This window comes from Drosophila tropicalis, unplaced genomic scaffold (assembly GCF_018151085.1).
Source record: "Drosophila tropicalis isolate 14030-0801.00 unplaced genomic scaffold, ASM1815108v1 contig_1024, whole genome shotgun sequence".
In the NCBI taxonomy this organism is placed as follows: Eukaryota; Metazoa; Arthropoda; class Insecta; order Diptera; family Drosophilidae; genus Drosophila; species Drosophila tropicalis.
This window is the reverse complement of record NW_027172384.1, coordinates 306,746-327,573: the sequence shown is the minus strand read 5'-3', so window position 1 is coordinate 327,573 and position 20,828 is coordinate 306,746. Positions and strand designations below refer to the sequence as shown.

At 43.7% G+C, this 20,828-nt stretch overlaps 1 protein-coding gene across 3 annotated transcripts in view; it reads left to right on the top strand.

Annotated features, from left to right (window-relative positions):
* Window positions 1–20,528: 20,528 nt before the first annotated feature.
* LOC137571863 (gamma-interferon-inducible lysosomal thiol reductase) overlaps window positions 20,529–20,828 on the top strand; it is a 197,293-nt gene continuing 196,993 nt past the window's right edge. For 2 of the 3 annotated variants that reach the window (XR_011031491.1, XM_068283530.1), the window contains exon 1: window positions 20,529–20,763. Coding sequence is in view for 2 of the 3 variants with exons in the window: in XM_068283530.1 (XP_068139631.1) it covers window positions 20,656–20,763 (108 nt within the window). In the remaining variant the exon portion in view is untranslated. The remainder of the gene's footprint in view (window positions 20,764–20,828) is intronic. The other variant, XM_068283538.1, reaches the window with a different exon arrangement.

Sequence of the window (20,828 nt, the reverse complement as noted above, 5' to 3'; positions counted from 1 at the left end):
TTAACTCTCGACCGACCGCTCACGACTTCTTCTACTACTGACGCTCTATTTCTTCTTCTCCCATGATGGCAACCTCCGACCGAAAGCCTGCCCTCTTTAGGGATGCCACACCGTCGGTTCATGCATTATTGCCACCTTACATTCGGTCATCCTGATCCTCGTCGTCTGACCCAGACGACAATAGTTCTTCGTTGGTCTCGACGTACTTCCAGAGTTTCATATTGTCTGAACTTGTTAAAGTTGTTGTGGGACCTTCTACCTGAGCAGCTTTTCTCACTTCGTATCGGCTGTTGCGCTTGATGTTAACTACTTCATATGGTCCAAGAAAAGTGGTTGCTAGTTTTCTACCAGCAACAAACTGAGTACGTTTTATTGCGACCAGGTCGCCCAGCTGGTATTTACGATCGTCTTTGCGTTTTTTGTCATGGTTCTGCTTATAAATTTTTTGTGCTTGTTCTATTTGGCTCTTTGCTTCCACACGCATTTGCATCCTGTCGTTTTCAAAATTTTCAATAAGCTCCTGTTCCAACATAGATAAAATTTTGTCGTTTGATTTGTTCTGCATCTCTACTCCAAACATTAACTGAAACGGGGTTTTTTTCGTTGAGCAGTGTACATGCGAATTTATAGCTCTTTGGACTTGAGCCACGAATTTATACCATTTTGAGGAATCCTCAGCCGACAGCTTGCAAATCATCGAAAGAATAACCCTGTTTACTCGCTCTATCTGACCATTACCCCTGGCCACTCCAGTTGTTGTCAATACGTGCTCGATTCCATTCTGTTCCATGTAGTCAACGAAGGCGTTTGATGTAAATGCACTTCCTCTGTCGCTCACTATGCGGTGGGGTTGTCCAAAAACGTTCGACCACTCCTCAAGTTTTTTTAAAACTTCTTCAGTTCCTGTACTTTTAGTGTTGAATAGCCATACAAACTTTGAGAAAGCATCAACTACAGCGAATATAAACTTGTACTGTTTTGCCGATGAGTCCATAGGTCCAAGGTGGTCAACATGCAGAGTGTGTAATGGTCTGTCCCCTTTTTCAATACAGTGCAGATATCCCTCCTGTTTTCCTAGTTTCTTATTGCTGATGATACAAGAAATGCAATTGTCTATGATTTGTTTTACTTTGTTCTCGACATGGGGAATCCAGAATTGCTGTTGAAGAGCGTGAATTGTTTTCTGCACCGCAAAGTGTCCAACATTATGACTATCTGTGATTATTTCTCGTTCCATTGCTTTGGGTAAAACCAGTAAATCATTTCCTTCAACGACTTTGTACAATATTTCACCTTTAAGTTTGAAGTCATCATAAGGTTGAGATTTAATAATTTCCAGTACTGCTTTTATGTAAGGATCCTTTTGTTGCGCAACTTTCATGCGAGCTGAGATTTCCGACGAGATGGGCAATACATCTATGGGATATCGACTTAAACAATCGACATGTTTCATTTTTTCTGCAGATCGATGTTCAACCTGAAAATCAAAATCCTGAAGGTGTAATATCCACTGTGCAACTTCGCGTGGCACATCCTTCCTTTTAATTGTTTGCGTGAACGCGGTGCAGTCTGTCACCAACTTAAAGGGCGTACCAAGAAGGTAGTGTCGGAACTTCTGAACGGCAAGATAAGCGGCTTTAACTTCCAGTATATAGCTGTGTCGTTTTGAATCACTCGCCGAAGTCTTTTTACTCCAGAAAAATATCGGGTGTAACTGCTGTTCGAACTTCTGAAGCAATGCTGCGCCGAAGCCATCTTTGGATGCGTCTGTATGAAGTTCTGTAAGCGCACCTCTGCAGTATATTTTCAAAATTGGCTCCTGGGACAGTGAATCCTTTAATTTGTTGAACGCGTTTAGCTCAGCAGTCTCAAATTTGAAAACGACATCCTTCTTTAACAGGTCAGTCAACGGACGTGCAATGTATGCATAACCTTTTATGAACTTCCGGAAAAAACCTGTTAGTCCTAAAAAGGACTGAACTGCTCTTATATTCTTCGGTGTTACAAATTTTTGAATCGTATGTGATTTTTCCTTTCCTGGGAGAATTCTACCGTTTTCGACTGTATGGCCCAAAAAATTAACCTTATTTTGGAGAAAGTAGCATTTTTTCCAGTTGATAATCAATTTGTACTCAGCAGCTTTCTTGAGCACAATATTCAGTTTCCGAAGGCAATCCTCATTTGTCTGAGCATAAATTATAATGTCATCCATATAAAGTTGCATGATATCTTGAGCGATTAAGTCTTGAAATATGGAACTGATGAAACGGATGAAGACCGCTGGTGAATTGCAAAATCCGAATGGTGCTCGATTGAATTCAAAAAGTCCTTCCTTCGTGACAAATGCTGTGAACTTGCGACTTTCTTCGTCTATTGGAACATGGAAAAAACTGTTTTCTAAATCCATTACTGTATACACCTTTGCCGCTTGCAGTTTTTCCAACACATCGTCCATCAAGGGCACTGGAAAGCAATCTTTGAGTACCATATTGTTGAGTTGGCGAAAGTCAACGCAAACTCGATAATTTCCATCCTTCTTTTTGACTACAACCACTCTGCTGGCAAAATTCGAGTTTGATTTGCGCACTATATCCTTGGTTAGCCATTCTTCAACCTGTTTTTTGACTGCATCAGACTCTACGGGCGGGTGACGACTGGCCTGCTGGCGGAACGGAACCATTTGTCCCTCTGGTACAATTTTCAGGAAAACGGAGCATTTGGCAACTTGTGGAGCTGGTTTGTATTCATCCACCATCGTCTGAATGAGTTGTTTAAACTGTGGAGGTGCATTTACATCAGTTTCTGTTTCAACAATGTTATATATACTTAGCTTATTTGTTTCAGCGCTATTCGGTCGCGCTGACACCGTCGAAAATACGTAGCCCTCTCCATTCCATTCGTAGCAACATTTTGACAAAAAGTCGAATCCTAGTAATCCCTCATAAGCAATGTGACCGTCGGGAACAACTATGAACTTCTGTTGCACCTCATCTTCGCCAATCTGCACTGCAGCTATAAACATACCAATCGGTTGTGTTTTCTTGTTTCCCAAGCCATGAAGTTCTGAATAGCATTTCTTCAAGATGACATTTTTGATTTTATTGAACGTTGAGAGACATATAATTGACACATCAGAACCCGTGTCAATCAAGCAAAGGATATGGACATCATTAATCGTAATGCTTTTTATGCGCCTCTTGTCCTTGACTATCTGCATGACGTGCTGTACTTCGGGGCAATTCTTCGAAATGTGCCCGAAAGCATTACACTTGAAGCACTTTGTTTCAACATTGCAATTTTTTCGAACATGCTCAGTCGAGCCACAATTAAAGCAACGATTTATTTTTGTAGTCGACATGTTATTTTGGCCATGACTGTGTCTGACGCCGTGCTGCTTGTATTGCATCTCGCTTCCACACTTACGTTCATATATGTCGTATTTTGCCTTTAGCTCGTACTCTGTTTTGCACCCATACATATTAAACTTGTATTCAGTTTTTATGTCTAGGCCATCCACTATGTATCCAATAACTGAGTCCATATCTACTTTACCAAGCATAGCAATCTTCTTCATATTCAAAACGTAGTCGTGAAAGCTTTCATCTCTTTTCTTCTTTCTCTCTTTTAACTTCTTATGAATTTCTGCGCTCTGCACTGTACGTCGAAATTCTGCTATTATCGCGGTCTTTAACTGGTCGTAAGAACTTACAAAAGTGGATTCCAAAAACAATTGTGCCGTTTTAGTCATCTTACTTCGTGCCTGCACATACTTTTGTTTCTCCGTTAGCTCATACGCGTCTGCATTCTGCTCGAAATTTAGAAACCAATGTTCCACAGGGACGCAATCACCATCGAATTCAGGCACAACTTTGGAAAAATTATCTGCTGTAATTTTTGGTTCGCTTCGTGTATTCTGAGTAATTTCGTCCGCCTGTATTTTAAGTGTTAACAACTGGATGATCCGCTGCAGACTCTGATTGTTCATCTCGTTTATTCCTGAGTCGCACCCTTGACCAGAATTTTCGCTGCATTCTATTTTGTTATATATCTGTTCAGGCTGATTTTGTTTAATGGCGTTACTTTTCTGCCGCTGCGACTGTGCTCGAGTTTGCACACCGGTATGATGTTGTCTCTCTTCCGCTGCCTCAAAGAATGTAGCTCCCTCTTCGTCGCTCATATTGGCACTTATGCGTTTTTTGGATGACGCAATCTTTCTTAGAATTTCACAAACTTTGCGGCGTTTTGGTTTTAGACCGGGTTGAGCCCCCAAATGTAGATTATTGTGTAGTTTTATTAAATTAAGTTTATATTTAGCTTAGGATATTTATATTTTACGTCTTATAGTAGGCAACTTAAACAACTTTAGGCAACTTAAGCAACTGACGACTTGCAACTTGATTCGACCGACGACTTAACTCTCGACCGACCGCTCACGACTTCTTCTACTACTGACGCTCTATTTCTTCTTCTCCCATGATGGCAACCTCCGACCGAAAGCCTGCCCTCTTTAGGGATGCCACACCGTCGGTTCATGCATTATTGCCACCTTACATATATATGGGCAAATAATGGCTGGAAAAAATTTCATATATATTATATATTATTATTCGATTTTAATGAAAAATATGTCATTCGATGGGAAATTCAAGTCACTTTCTTTCGTAAAGTTGTGAAAAGAAAGTTGTGGCTAAATTTAAAAATTGTTGTATGCACTTTATCTTAGTTTTGCTAGATCTACAACTTCTACAAAGATTTCAACCGTCTATCTTTAATATTTAAGATTTTGGAAAATCGACTTAAATATATGCCCCACAAAAAACGGACTTCTCTTTGTTCAAATGCACCTGTGAAAAAACGGATTAAACTATGAAGACCATTCTTACGGTCCATTATCTGAACACAATAACCAACAAATTACAGAAAACATTATTCCATTAAGTATGTTGGGAGCGGAGAAAATCAAAAACAAAAAAAATTAAAAACGTCTTAAATTCATGTCCGCCACTGTATATGTATTTATTTATAAATATGGATGGGTATATATTTAGGCAAATTAAATTAATCGGAAATATTGTAATTTGAAATTGGCGCACTCGAGCCGCCTATCGATATCACGACTCGACTCACGTGTCATTACTACTACGAAACAGCTGCCGGCCAATGTTCATATACATATATATATATTTTTTTTGTTGATTAATTGTTTTTGAAATCCCAAAAAAATAATGCTTTTCAAACACCGCAAGTGTTGTGCGCGAAAGAAAGAGCAAACCGAATGTGTGACCAAAAGAGAAAAAAAAAACGATCAGTGCATATGGACAAATGTCTTTATATATGTACATGCGTATGTACACAGGTTTTTTTTATTTCTTTAGAACTTACAAACATTAAATACCAAGTTAATAAAATAACAGGGAACTTAAGGTGAGAGCAAAAAAAATTAAAGATAACGGCTAGTGCGGGACGACCTGTTGGTATTGCATCGCAGACCGTGGGCTTTATCTATTGTACATACCTTTCCCCCTCCAGCTTTCTAAGAACCATCATTACGCTCACGGCGAAGGCGCTGGACGCCTTCCACACGTCTAAGTCTGCGATCATCATCCTGGTCAGATTACTCGCCGTCACCGTCTCACGCATTACATTCTGCAGTCGGCACATGGCTTGGATCCTCTACAATGGCAGCTCCGCACCATGTACATTCATCGTGGTTGTATCTCTTAAGATAGCTTCTGAAGCATTTGTGGGTGCTCAGGAGCTGTGTGAGGTAGAAGTTCACTGCCCCATGTTTTCTGGAAACCCCTAAAGTGATGTCGGGGATCAGAGTGTGGGTCTACCTCCCTTGGAGGAGGAGTCCCACCTTTCCTGCCATCTACGCAGGCTTAACTGCCATGCCCTCCGATCTCTGCTGATCAGTGGTAATACTGTTTGTTTGCCTCGACGCTGTGAAGGAGGCCGACGCTATTGCGGCGTATTCATCAATGGGTAGCAACCCAGCGATCACCAGTGCGGCGTCATCAGAGATGGTGCGAAAAGCGCTGCACACCCTGATTGCGCTTAAACGATGCGTCGACTCGAGGCTCCGCCTGTAGGATCTCGTTTCCATCCCCGTTATCCAAAAAGGCACCGCGTAGAGTGCAGTCGGTCGGATGACGCTGGATAGCAAAAGACGCCGTCCATGTTTCGGTCCACGCGTGTAAAGTAGTATTCGGGAGAGCGATTGCGGTACCAATGCTGCTGTCTCACTGCTGTACTCTAAAAGTCAGCCTTGTGTCGATCATGACTCCGAGGTACTTTAGAGCTAGCTTGGAGACAACGGTGGTGTCGCCGACCCTAATGCTGGCTGTCTCGACTCGCTACTTATGAGTACCGCCTCCGACTTTTGCGCAACTAATTGCAGACCGGCTGCAGAAAGCAATTGGCCAACCTTAATAATCGCGCGGTTGGTTACTTCTTCGGCTACCGTGAGTTCCTTGGCTATCACCACCAATGCTACGTGGTCTGCTAAGCCAACTATGTGGGTGCCAGGCTCGAAATCCAATCGTAAGATACCGTACAGCAGGGGACCCAAAACAGACCCTTGTGGGACGCCAGCAGATACGTCCCTTTCCTCCAGTCCTGCGTCCGTCCAGAAATGTATCCTCCTTTTGCAGAAATAACTGGCTACGCACTTAATGAGATAGCTCGGAATACCAAAGCCCCAAGCGCGTCCAAGATCCTGTTCCGTATCGCTGAATTGAAGGTGTTTTTAATGTCGAGTGTTACCACAAGACAGTATTTTTTGGCACCACCTTTCTATCTCGTTCCTTCGATTGCCCTTGCAGCTAATCCTACCACCCGGTTGAATGCGTCGATCATAGATCTCGCCTTCCTGAATCCGAACAGGTGCTCGGATAGGCCGCCCCTTCAGTCTGACGGCCAGGTATTTCCCCCTGGTGAGCGTTGGGAGTTATACCGCTCTGTCTCGGTTTCCTAATGCAGGCAGTCAGCGGGAATATGGGCCACTCGATGTACAATAGTAGGATAAAATTATAAAATAAAAAATAAGTTTTAAATCCTAGATTACCCGCACCGGATTTGAGTCCCCATCCTGCCAAGGAGTATCACAGAAATGCTACTTGTATTGATTAAATTTCAAATAGAGAAGATTTTGAAATTTACTTTTAATTCCTCACAGCGGAGTCGAACCAGGTACCAGGGAATGCGTGTTTACTTACAGAGTGGGTGTATGAAAAATTGATTAAAAGGTGCGAGTAGCACCCCACTAACACAAATACGGAGGAAAAAGTTGGGTGATGTAGAAAGAAGGTGCCCCGCACCCTTCCGACCACCAAGAGACCGACGCAGCTGGAGGCCGGGAAAAAACATGATTTAATTTTTTCACTTGCGATGCAGACTGGCGGCCGGCGGAACGTGAGTAACAACAAGAGTGAGACTGCTACACTAACAGACTATTTAGTTGCAGGACTACAAGATTCAAGATCACGGATAACGCGGAAATTTCACAGACAAAGACAGGACCCGACGAAGTACAAATTCCATTTTTTCTAACTCTCAGTGTATCCGTATGTACACGGGTAAGTATATATGTATGTATGCACGCGAGCTGTTCAAAAAAAACGTAAGTAGTTTGTTATTTAGATAACTCGATCGGACTTTAGAAAATTCATTGCCCTGTGCTACACCAAAATGGATTATATGTGTTTTAACTTAAATTTTTATTATCATGACTGACTAGATCACTTTTTTTTACAGAGGGGTATTTTTTTTTTAAGCTTCAACAACATGAAGCAATGATTGTTTTTCCTCCTCGTTGTTTGTGAGAACTCTGTTGTACTCCTGCATAAATTTGACTCCTCTTTCGGCCACATCATTTACCACAAGAAGATCACGGCAGTATGTTAAACCTTCAAATTCAACTGCTTGCTTCCAGTTTGATGGATCCAGTACAAGAAATGTTTGTGGTAGCTCAAAAAAATCCTTTGTCTTTGATGACACAAAGTCAGACAAGGAGTATTTTTGGAAGTCTACCAAATTAGAGTAATGTCTATTATTTTGCTAATTTTTTTCAATACTATAGATGCAGCGCCACTTTCGAATTTCTCTTTCATCAAATTTGGCCATGATTTTGAAAACCTTTCAAATATCGGAATTTCTTCTGCAGATGTGGAGTATAGCTTTAGTTCAAATACGTTTCGCAATATGATTTCGTACACATGGTGGCGGCAAGGTAGTTTTATTAGACTGCGTCCAAACTTTTTTTCTATTGGAACTGCTGCTCCTGAGAAAATGCCTGTATTTGCAGCCGTGGTGTCATAGGATATACCATCGACTTGGTCAACTACATTCCATTTAACTAGCCTGTCAAAAACTGCCTCAGCAACATTTTTGCCACTTAAAGACTTTACTTTTGGTGCACCTAGAAACTTTGAAGTACCATTGTAGCTAACTAAAACTGCTATGCGTTCACCGACTAAATCTGTTATGAACTTTCCGTCAAAATGTACTACCAGGGCACCAGTTTTATCCATCTGTAAGTTGTGACAAGATTATCGGTTTAAAATGACCGAAAAAAATTGTAAACCACTGTAGAAACTGCTTATCTTCCTCAATCTTAATTTGTTCTGGTGCATCTACACTTGCAATGTCGAATAAGTCGTCCAGACATTCCACAAATGTGTGGTCATTTTTTTCTGATATTCAGATCTTTTATCGGGAATTGTTTTTAGAGCAAAGCTCTCTTAGGCGCGTCGCGGTAGGAAATTATTTTTTAAAATCGTCAGACGTCAGATCTGCAGCGCGTCAGATTTTCGTTTCTCTTCACTGTTCGTAAGAGACAAGGACCGCAACATTGAAACACCCGTGATTGGTCCGCCTATGTCTCTCTGTCTAGTCAGAGAGAATAGTCTATCTAAATCAGGGCCCGGCACAAAGAGAGCGCTAGAAAAATGTAGTTGTATGTGTGCACTTGCTTGTGTGCGTGTGTTGCTTTACACTGCGCAAAATGAAAGTTGACAAATTTTTCCTCAAATCAAGAAAACCAGTACAGCAGATAATCTGATGCAAGAGAAAGATAGAAAAAACAAAGCAGCGATCAATTTTTTTCATGTGTGTTCTCTTAACAAAGCGACATAGATCTGTTTGCGTCGAAATGCTGTGGGAAACCAAATCCACCCTCATGTTCTTGATTTTTTTGTGTGAGGACTTTGGCAGCCGTTCGGTTACACGCAAATGAGGTGCCGAACGTGTTCGTTCCCGGGGGATATGAGTGCCGGGCTCTGATCTAACATAAATAGTCATTCAGTGAAGTAAACAATCAAGCGTGCAGTGTGAAAATTAAACCGTATGGCTCAAAATAAACGATCTTTCGAGGAAGATGATTCCAAACCAAGAAAAAAGTCAACGACAACGTAAGTATATTGAAATTTGTTGGACAGCACAACCGCTTACCATAAAAATAAAAATAACATACAATTAAACATAACTTTAGCTTGTTTACATATATAATTTACTTGCACTTTTTGTTCAATATCTTTATCGATTATCGATGAATTATACAAAACTTGAGTCGAATACGAAAGATCCCGTTTTTAAGTTATTCGTTAAGTTTTATATTATGTATTTCCCGAATTAGAACTTTTCCTATTTTTTTTTCATAGGTTCCACTTCTCGTAAATTCAAATAAAAAATTTCTGATTTTAAAAATTTCTGTGTTTTCTAATTTGAAAGTGAATAAGAGACTGATTTCATCGTATTCAATTGCAAAGTTTAAAATTTTTGTGAATTTCCAGTATTAAATTTTCAAATATTCCAAATTATGATGTTGACAAATTTGGATTTTTAAAAATATAAGAGCTAATAATGACAGATTTGATAAATTTCAATTGCAAAATCCGATTTAAATTGGAATTTAAAAACTGGACTGGGCGCAAAATTTAATCTTTCAGAATTTTAAAATTAGAATTTTTCTAAATTTTAATTTTTCAAAATCTGTAAGTTGACAATCACTAATTCCTTATCGCTAATTCAATTGTATTGATTCTCATATAAAATTTGGAATTTTTAAAAATTACAAAAGAAAAATTGGGACAAAATTCAAATCTCCCAAATTTTAATTGATTTACGTGTGAAAGTTGACAAGGACCACTTTTATTGCAAGTGCAAGGTTTTGAATTTTTTTACATTGTGAACGAAATTTTCAGGAAATTGAAATTTTCAGAATTTAAAAATTATGATTTTGAAAAATTTTGTTTTAAATTTAACAATGAGCAGTAATCCTGCAGAATCTACAACAAGATAAAACACAACCATAGATGCTGTTTTTTCATGTTTTTTAACCCACTTCCAATCACAAACATACATTTTATATTTCAGTTCCCATAAACCAATCATTTCCGTGATAGAGTATGGGAACAATTAGGTTCAATGAAAATATTCGGGAAAATATCTTTGTAAAAAACTGTCACTGTTAGAAAAAACTTTAATACTCCAACAAGTCAAAATTTAAACGAAGATAAATATTATTGCTTTCATGTTTTGGTCATATGCAAGTATAATAAAAAAATGTTTTTTAAAAAAGCCACTGTAAATATAGCTTTGTAATACTGCGATGAGCTGAAATATATTATATTTTATCAGAAAAATACTATTGCTTTCATTTGTTGTTCATGTTCATTCATTTCTGTAGTTCATCGTTTACTCGACGAATTCCTAGAGAGCTTCGCTCTACCCGGGTGTCCTGTAACACCTCATTGCTTTTTTTAATATGATTCCAATCTTCATATAATTTCATAAATATGGCTGCAGCTTTATTAAAATCCCTGTGCGGTATACGGGCTTGTTCCCAAAATACTATCACTGCATTGATCGTTAGTCTAGAACTTTCCTTTGCCGAGAGCTTCACAAAGAGCATGTTGTAGAAGAAGACATGGAGCATATGTCGGTTTGATAAGAGTTTTGTGCCAATAATTTGATGCGTAGTAACTCCAATCGAATCCACTTTTCTTAATGTTTATGCGGCTTGACGCGTTAAAACACTTGATGCACTTGACACTATTTCCATTTCCAATAATTGTTTTCTCACACGATACAACTTTACATGCAAAATTTACACTCAGGTACAAATGTCATGTATGTAAAAAAAAACAGATGCTCAAAACATGTGCCCTTGCACATGTGATTTTTAGTTTTAGTACGATTAGAACTTTCCAGAAGAACCTTTTTTTTTTATTTTTTTTAGACTAAAATTTTTTAAAATAAGAACACACCTAATGTACATTTGTATGTGCGCACATCAACATACATATGACGATGTATGTATGTATGTATGTGCACCGGTATGCGGATACGCGCGTGAGGAAATAAATTGGACAATTGAACTAGTTTTAACACACAAGAAATCGCGGTGAACACTTTAACTTTTTCTCTTTTTTTTTAACACCTTAATAATTTATTTTTTCTCTTCCTTTTCTTTTCTTTTTTTTTTTCTTTTACGTGGACTTGGGAAACACCAGTCGAAAATACATTTACATGTGTGTGTGGCAAGGTTTACATACATATGTATAGTTGCATGTACATGTATGTAAGTGGATGGAAAAATAATGAAGTAAGTAAGTCGACTCGTCAACTTGGGTATACCATACACAAGGTGAAACAAATATTTCAAATTTCGAAAACCAATAATATGTCTATTAAATTGTTTTTACATGCTTCATACTATGTGCTATCTCGCTCACTCTACAAACACACGAGCACTCTAGCGCCGCCATGTTTCTAGTCCGATTTCAATAAAATTTGCTAGTGTAAACACCTATTTATTGGGAAAATATAATAACGATTACTTTGTATTTCTCGGATTTTATCTTTGGTTTTCTGCGCAGATGCAACTTGCTCGTTGCGTCGCCGGAAGAGAAGAGAGACGCCGTCTCTCAACCTATCGAGGACTTATCGCTAACAATCGATACTTATTACTAACAATCGATACTTATTACTAACAATCGATACTACAATACCGGTTTCGGTATATACATGAGCATTTAACAGACTTTGTAGATAATTGGAATCTTACAACTCGGCCGTCCTGACGAGGAATCGACCTCGATTCCAATGGTTAACAACGAAGGGGGGTAAATAAGAATCTTAAGTGGCTGGTGTCGCCTTTGTTTGGCTATCAGAAGTGCAATCTTGATCAGGGGCAACCCATAGCTTTAATTTGGAGGCTTCTAGGACCCCATCATATGGTAGTTGGGTGATTTGGGAGCCCTCTACATCCCGGATTACACATCGGTCATTCGGAAGTTTTTTATGAACCACATACGGACCACGATACCGCCTGATAAGCTTTTTGATTGTGCCTGCCGAAGTATCCACATTCTTAATAACTACGAAATCCCCCTCCTCAAAACTAACGGCAGGGAGGTGATGCTTCGAATAATATTCCGAATTATATTCTTGGGACTTAACAATGTTACGGAAGGCTAATCTCCGGACGTCTACCTCTGAGGCATCGACCTCCTCCGTTCTCTCACCCAACCGTTCGGTTAGTTCGTCTACTACCACACCTCGTTGTTCAACACCGAATAGAAGTACGGAAGCGGCAAATTTGGTTGTGGAGTGGACGGAGTTATTCAATGCAAACTCTATGTTCGGCAGTTGTTGGACCCAATCTGCATGGTCCACAGGTTCCGTCAGTTTACCCAACATGGGGCCCAACACGCGGTTAACCCGCTCGACTTGGCCGTTGGCCCGGGGTGAGGCAGTGGCATTCAGCACATAAATTATATTATTGGCCTTCAGAAATTCTTCAAACTCGGAGGAAGTAAAGCAGGTACCTCGATCGCTGATGATTCGGCGGGGTCTACTGTAATTTGCGAAATACTGAGATTCTAATGTCTGGCATACTTCACGTGAATTCGTCGTGGCGGCAGGGTACAGCTTCACAAATTTGGTGAAAGCGTCAATGACAACCAGAAGATACTTTTTCTTAGAACGTATGGACGGAAGGGGTCCCAAATGGTCAATATGGACGATATCAAACGGAAGGGGCACTTTCGGAATACTATGTAGCGTGACACGGTGGTCCGAAGCGGACGCGGAGTAGTAGATACACTTGAGGCAATTTTTAATGTAATTGTTAACATAAGACTTCATACACGGGAACCAGTAATGCTTCTTGATCTGTGCACAACATTTCTCCGTGGCCATATGGCCAAGCTTCTCGTGCACTACTCGTATGACATGATTTATCATTTCGGAAGGGACATAAAGTTGGGGTACACTCGTCGAGGACAGGCGGTACACTACTCCATCTCGCAGTTCGAAATCCGCTATCTCATATTTCTCTAACTCATCTCGGAGTTTGACAATCTCAGGGTCCCGGTTCTGGGTTAACTGCAGTTGGAAGTCGAGGTTTATATCGTCAACGTATGCGGCAGTTTCTATTCTGCTTAGAGCATCAGCATGGGGCATACCAACCCCCGAGCGGTGTACAATCGTGTAGTTATAGTTTTCCAACAGCAGGGCCCAGCGAGCAATCTTGGCGGAATGTCCACCATTTCTCAGTGTCAGCGCAAGGGAATTACAATCGGTCACGATTTTGAACGGGATGAACTTAAGGTATGTCTCAAAACGTTTCAAGGAATACACTATAGCTAACGTCTCTAGCTCATAACTGTGTAGTTTCGATTCAGCGGCGGAGGCCATCTTAGAGAAGTAGGACACTGGGTGACATAAGGGGTATCTTTTCTTAACAATCGGGACAGCGGACACGCAATCTTAGCGAAACCTGATACAAATCGGCGGAAGTATGAGAATAGGCCTAGGCAACGCTCTAGTTCCTTGCTATCCCTTGTAATGGGCAAATCCCGTATCGCCTGAATATGAGCTGGTTTAGGCGTGATACCGGCGGAATTGGCTAAGTAGCCCAAGTACTCTAGTTCCCTATACGCAAAACGGCATTTCGTCAGCTTCAGGCAAAGCCCGTTCACTCTTAACACATACAATATTTCCTTCAGAATCTCAAGGTGGGTTTCAAAGTCATGCGACGCGACTAGAATGTCGTCCATATATATCACCAGTTGACCTCGGTTTATAAATCCCTTAAGGACAAAATAAACGAATCTAGCGAACACGGAAGGGCCATTACAAAGTCCGAAGGGCATGCGTACATATTCAAACTGGCCATCAGGGGTTACAAAGGCAGTATATTTGATTGAGTCTGGGTGCATTTTCACATGGTGGAAACCGTTCTTCAAGTCCAAGATAGTGAAGAATGATTTGCCACCCAGATGTTCAATGCAATCATCTATCAGAGGAATCGGAAAATGATCTCGAACTGTAATTTTGTTCAACGGGCGGTAATCTACACACTTCCTTAGGGTATTGTCCTTTTTGCGTACAGGGACAATCGCGGCAGCGTAAGGGGAACTACTGTGGCGAATAATGCCAGCTTTCAAGAGATCGTCACAAATCTCACGCACCTCGATGCGTTCGTGGTGCGACAGACGGCGGGGGCGGCAGAAAATCGGAGTTTGGCTAGTCAATTCTATTTTCATCTCATAGTTCGTGGGCTTGATTAAATCTGGATCAACTTGTACATACGAAGTGGAAATAATAGACTTAAGGGCTGCGGTTTGCTCTTCCCGTAACGCGGGCTCTATATCAAAGTCTAATTCACTGACAGCAGGGAGCTCAATGGCATTTATCGCCATAAGTGCATCGTTCAATGTTTCCGAAGGTACAGCAGAAGTTTTCGGAAGGGGAGAATCAGACAACAATTCGGCAGATACAATCTTATTCCTATCATACGGCAGTATCACTCTCTCTTCCATAAATATGTCAAAGGACTTCAGAACAGCAGTAAGATTTGGATTTATACATTCAGTCGGTTTATTCATGAGTATCAACGATTCTTTTCCATATTTCAGTTCTTTCAGTTTACAGAGTCTAATATTAATTTTATACAGAAGATCTCTACCTATAATCATCGGCAGTTCGGTTGCTTGGTTCGTCAGGACTTCAAACGTATGTATTGTATGTGTGTTGCGGAGGCGAACCCTACACTGGACTTGGCCTAAGGACAGAAGTTGGCTATTTCCTAAACCACGGCAGTTCAATGTACGGGGGCTAAGACGGCAGTTAGAGGGGACTTCAGATTGACGGATAAAACTCTTTGGACTGCCCGAATCAAGGAGAGCAAACATATCTATAAATCTCCTATCTTGCACTTCATCACAAACAAAAGCAACACTCACCAGTTGTAAATGGTCTAGTCGATTTCCCGCTTCATCAGCGGCGGCGGCAGCAGTGATATTGGTGGCATTTCCAATTCGAGACGGGCAGTTTTTGTAGCTGTGGCCCACTAGGCCACACTTGAAACATGAATTCGGAGGTCTCATTGGTTTCGGGCATTGACTCTTGTAATGCCCCCATCCTGAGCAGTTGAAGCATTTGGTCTCACTCGTGACGGTGCCTGACGATTTGTTTCCAGGCGCCACGGCAGTTGTTGTTGGCTGCGTCTTCACACTATTGCTTTGTCTGGAGGCAGCGGCCTGCATACGGAGGCGCTCGTAGCGTTCCAGTAGGGGCTTCAGTTCAGCCATTGTCCGAGCTGAGTACAGCATGCCGACTCGAGTAGAGTTGTCCCGCAATCCATCAATGATCAGGTCGACCAGCTCGTTCTCCGGAATCGGAGCATTCATGGCAATCTCCTGCATCTCGATTGCGAATCTTAAACATCCCTCGCCTGCCTTGATGCGCCGGCCACGCAGAGCGTGGTACACTTCCTCGATGGTACACGAGCGTCCAAATTCTCGCAAGAGGATTGCCTTCAATTCTTCGTAGCTGTGCACCGATACCGTGCGCAGCAGCACCGCCGCCGTACCTTCCAGCATACGACGGCATGCGACCAACCGTAGGCGGTCGTTCAACTGCAGAATTTCAAATGCGTCTTCCAGATCGTTCAGCCATTTCTTCACATCGTATGCGGTATCCGCTGAAAATCGAGCCACCATGCTCTCAATGACACTCACGTCGCTGACTTGCTGTCTCGGTGCTTGGAATTCGTCAATCCCCTGCTGCAGTTTGAGGATTTGATGCTGTAGCTGTAGCAACTCATGTTGTTTTTGCAGCGTCCCCAGTTGCTCATCCAGGCTGGGGGAGGCGGAAGTGGCCGGTGTGATGGCGGCCGCGGCAGTCGATACGGAGGGCACTAAAGCGGGCATCTCCTCCCATGGGTCCGCGTCGGGACCAATGGCGGGGGCGGCGAGCGAGGCAGCAGCCCGCATGGCAGACACATAGTCGGAGGGCACAGCATCCGCAGGCACAGTGGATGTGGCAGCGGCGGCGGGCACAGCAGTGGCAGCGGGCGCAGAGGCGGCGACGGCGGCTGGTACAGCAGTGGCAGCGGGCGCAGAGGCGGCGGGCACAGCAGCGGCGGCGGCGGGTGCAGAGGCGGCTGGTACAACAGTGGCAGCGGGCGCAGAGGCGGCGGGCACAGCAGCGGCAGCGGGCACAGCAGTGGCAGCGGCGGCAGCGGGTGCAGAGGCGGCGGGCACAGCAGCGGCAGCGGGTGCAGAGGCGGCGGGCACAGCAGTGACAGCGGTGGTGGGCACAGCAGCGGCGGCAGCGGGTGCAGCGGGTGGCAGCGGGTGCAGCGGTGGTGGGCACAGCAGTGGCAGCGGTGGTGGGCACAGCAGCGGCAGCGGGCACAGCAGTGGCAGCGGGTGCAGAGGCGGCGGGCACAGCAGCGGCAGCGGTGGTGGGCACAGCAGCGGCAGCGGGTACAGCAGTGGCAGCGGGTGCAGCGGCGGCAGCGGTTACAGCGGGGGCGAATATAGCCGCAGCGGGGCCGGCAGGGGCGAGCATGTCAGCAGCGGGCCCAGCAGGGGCGAGTGTGGCAGCGGTTGGCCCAGCAAAGGCGGTTGCGGCGGCGGCGGGCCCGGCAGGGGCGAATGGGGCATCAGTTAGCCCAACAGGGGCTCGTATAGCAGCAGTTGGCCCGGCAGGGGCGAATATGTCAGCAGTTGGCCCAACATGGGCGAGTATGGCAGCAGTTGGCCCAGCAGGGGCGGTTGCGGCGGCGGCGGGCCCGGCAGGTGCGAATGGGGCATCAGTTAGCCCAGCAGGGGCTCGTATGGCGGCGGTTGGCCCAGCAGCGGCGGGCCCGGCAGGGGCGAGTGTCGCAGCGGTTGGCCCAGCAGGGGCGGAGTTGGCATCAGTTAGCCCAGCAGGGGCTCGTATAGCAGCAGTTGGCCCGGCGGAGGCGAGCATGTCAGCAGTTGGCCCGGCAGGGGCGAGTATAGCAGCAGTTGGCCCGGCAGGGGCGGAGGTGGCATCAGTTAGCCCAGCAGGGGCTCGAATGGCGGCGGTTGGCCCAGCAGCGGCGGGCCCGGCAGGGGCGAGCATGTCAGCAGTTGGCCCGGCAGGGGCGAGTGTAGCAGCAGTTGGCCCGGCAGGGGCGGAGGTGGCATCAGTTAGCCCAGCAGGGGCTCGTATGGCGGCGGTTGGCCCAGCAGCGGCGGGCCCGGCAGGGGCGAGCATATCAGCAGTTGGCCCGGCAGGGGCGAGTGTCGCAGCGGTTGGCCCAGCAGGGGCGGAGGTGGCATCAGTTAGCCCAGCCGGGGCTCGTATAGCAGCAGTTGGCCCGGCGGAGGCGAGCATGTCAGCAGTTGGCTCGGCAGGGGCGAGTATAGCAGCAGTTGGCCCGGCAGGGGCGAGTATAGCAGCAGTTGGCCCGGCAGGGGCGGAGGTGGCATCAGTTAGCCCAGCAGGGGCTCGTATGGCGGCGGTTGGCCCAGCAGCGGCGGACCCGGCAGGGGCGAGCATGTCAGCAGTTGGCCCGGCAGGGGCGAATGTCGCAGCGGTTGGCCCAGCAGGGGCGGAGGTGGCATCAGTTAGCCCAGCCGGGGCTCGTATAGCAGCAGTTGGCCCGGCGGAGGCGAGCATGTCAGCAGTTGGCCCGGCATGGGCGAGTATAGCAGCAGTTGGCCCGGCAGGGGCGAGTGTGGCGGTAGTTGGCACAGCGGCTCTCGGTACTGCAGCGGCAGGCGCAGCAGCGGCGGCTCCTGTGGCCGTCGGTACTGCAGCGGTAGTCACAGCAGTGGGTGCACCAGCAGCGGTGGGCGTGGAGGCGGCCGTCCTAGATGTGGAACGTGTGGCGCGCCGTGTCCCGAAATATGTATCCTTTCGGGTGGTCATCCCACTTCTGAGTTGTAAACACCTATTTATTGGGAAAATATAATAACGATTACTTTGTATTTCTCGGATTTTATCTTTGGTTTTCTGCGCAGATGCAACTTGCTCATGGCGTCGCCGGAAGAGAAGAGAGACGCCGTCTCTCAACCTATCGAGGACTTATCGCTAACAATCGATACTTATTACTAACAATCGATACTTATTACTAACAATCGATACTACAATACCGGTTTCGGTATATACATGAGCATTTAACAGACTTTGTAGATAATTGGAATCTTACACTAGTTTGGTGGAAATAGAAAGATTGATTAGTCTGCCGAATTTGAATGCGATAGTCAAAAAACTACAGGAGGCAATCGGATTTTTCTAAATTATGGAGGCGGAAGTGGGCGTGGCAAAATATAAAAAGATGTATGCTCTGCACGCATAGTAAGCCAGTGTACACTCTAAATTTGGTGACTTAAGCTTTGTTAGTTTTTGATAAAATCAGTTTTGTTTGATTTGTGGGGGCGAAAGTGGGCGTGGCAAAAAGTTTGAACAATTACTTTCTGCGCGCTAACTGAACGGGTCTACAAATCAAATTTGATGTCTCTAGCTGTTATACTTTTAAAGAAAAACAGTTTTATGTGATTCCTGGGGGCGTGGCCAAAATTCCAATTAACTCTATACATTTACATACTACTCGAGTATACTTACCAAATTTGGAGGCTCTAGCTCTTATAGCCTCCGAGATTTGCGTGCTCATACAGACGGACGGACGGACAGACGGACATGGCTAGATCGACTCGTCTGTTGCTCCTGATCAAGAATATATATACTTTATACTTTTATACTCGGAGAAGCTTCGTTCTGATGTTACATACATTTTGGCGACTTAAATATACCATTTCACCCTATAGGTGTAAGGTATAAAAACAATGGAATTGGACAAGTGGAAAAAGTGAGTTTGCGTGACATGGAAAACCGTTGGACAATCACGCTAAAGATCGGGATGTTATAACTTTTGGGATAGGTCAGGTATGTACATACAAGCTTATAAAAATGTGTAGGTCGCAATGGGCGAGTGAGAAACCTCACACTTTTCTTAGTATGTAGGAGGTAAATGAAATGCAAATAAAGAAATGTTGTACTTATCAAGAGTTCCGCCGATGCAAGCTGGAGGAGAGGAAGGATATCCGCCGAGGATCAAAAAACCCTCCTCACTGCTGTTCGCCGCTCACTGCTGTTCACCCGGTGGCGTAAACAAACAGCATAACGTCGAATAGTCAAAAAGTCATGTTATATATGAAAATCAAAAAATTTTTTTTTATTTGCAGACCTCTCAAGTTGCTGCAGACAACTCTTCTGGATAAGAAAAACTAAAAGTTGAGCCTAGATAATAAAAACTAAAAGTTGAGCCCTAGAACCTATCTAAAGGTTTTGAACATTTTACCCGGTAAGTACATTAATTATTGATAGCAGAAGAGTTAGTTTTGATATTTTAATTCATTTCATTTCTAATAATATCTGCAATTTTTAGTCTAGAAGGAGTTCAAAACACCTCCCCGGGGAAGACAGAATGGGCTTTAGAATGCGATGGCCTAAGTCAAAAATATGGACAACAACCCAAAAGCAGAAAATTGAAGCAGCAGCCGCCAAATTAGCTTAATAAAAAATAAATTTAAAAAAAAATAAATTCAATTATTTTTTTATGTAATTTGTATTGTCTCTCTAATGCCACGGACAACGAGGGACAATTGTCGCTCAATCCTCCCGTGCACAAGACCATTGAGCGACATTTGTCCCGTGCACAAGACCATTGAGCGACATTTGTCCCTCTGGTCGCCGGGCTGTCGATTAGTCGCTCTGGTCGCCGGCGACCGGTACTGAAGGCTAGGTTCTCTGTAAATATGTACCTACATATGTCCGTACATATGTATGTAAGAACCTAGACTATATGAGTTGAAGGCCTACTTTGTAATAGCCAACAAAAAACCAAGCACTTTGATGCAAGCGCTCCAAGCAATTTGTATTTATGTACTGACACTCTCCCTCTATTTTGTAGCTGTCGCATATGTCGCAGCATAAGAATATATGTATGTATATGTAAACATAGGTTAAGCAAAAGAATATTTTTGGAATCAAAATTAATATAAAAACCACAATAAATGGACACTGACGTGTCCGTCTGGATCATTCATTCGGTCCTTGCTCCTTTTACAGATGGACGACAGTGGGAATCGGGTATAAAGGCACGAATTAATGTTTTTGACAGTATGGATAATTTAGATATTTTTTAGCAACAACGGGAATTCCATCTCTACATTACACATTAACTCTCAGCTGTACGTGATTTTAAAAATGTTTCCGACTACATGTTCTTAATGTGCATTATTAGGAAGATATTCGTTTTTATTTTCACTTCAGATAACTTGATATTGCAACTGTTGCGCAAAATTATTTTATTTATGATTAGACCAAATGATAGCAGCACGAAAGCAGAGATGGGCTATAATTATGTTGGTAATTTTTTTGATTGGACTCATGTTAAAAATCATTTTCTTTAACACACCATTAATGCCGTTGACGGTGAGTATCCTGATCTGGATTTGTGCAGTCATGGACAAAAGTATTGGAAATATTAAAAAGTATTG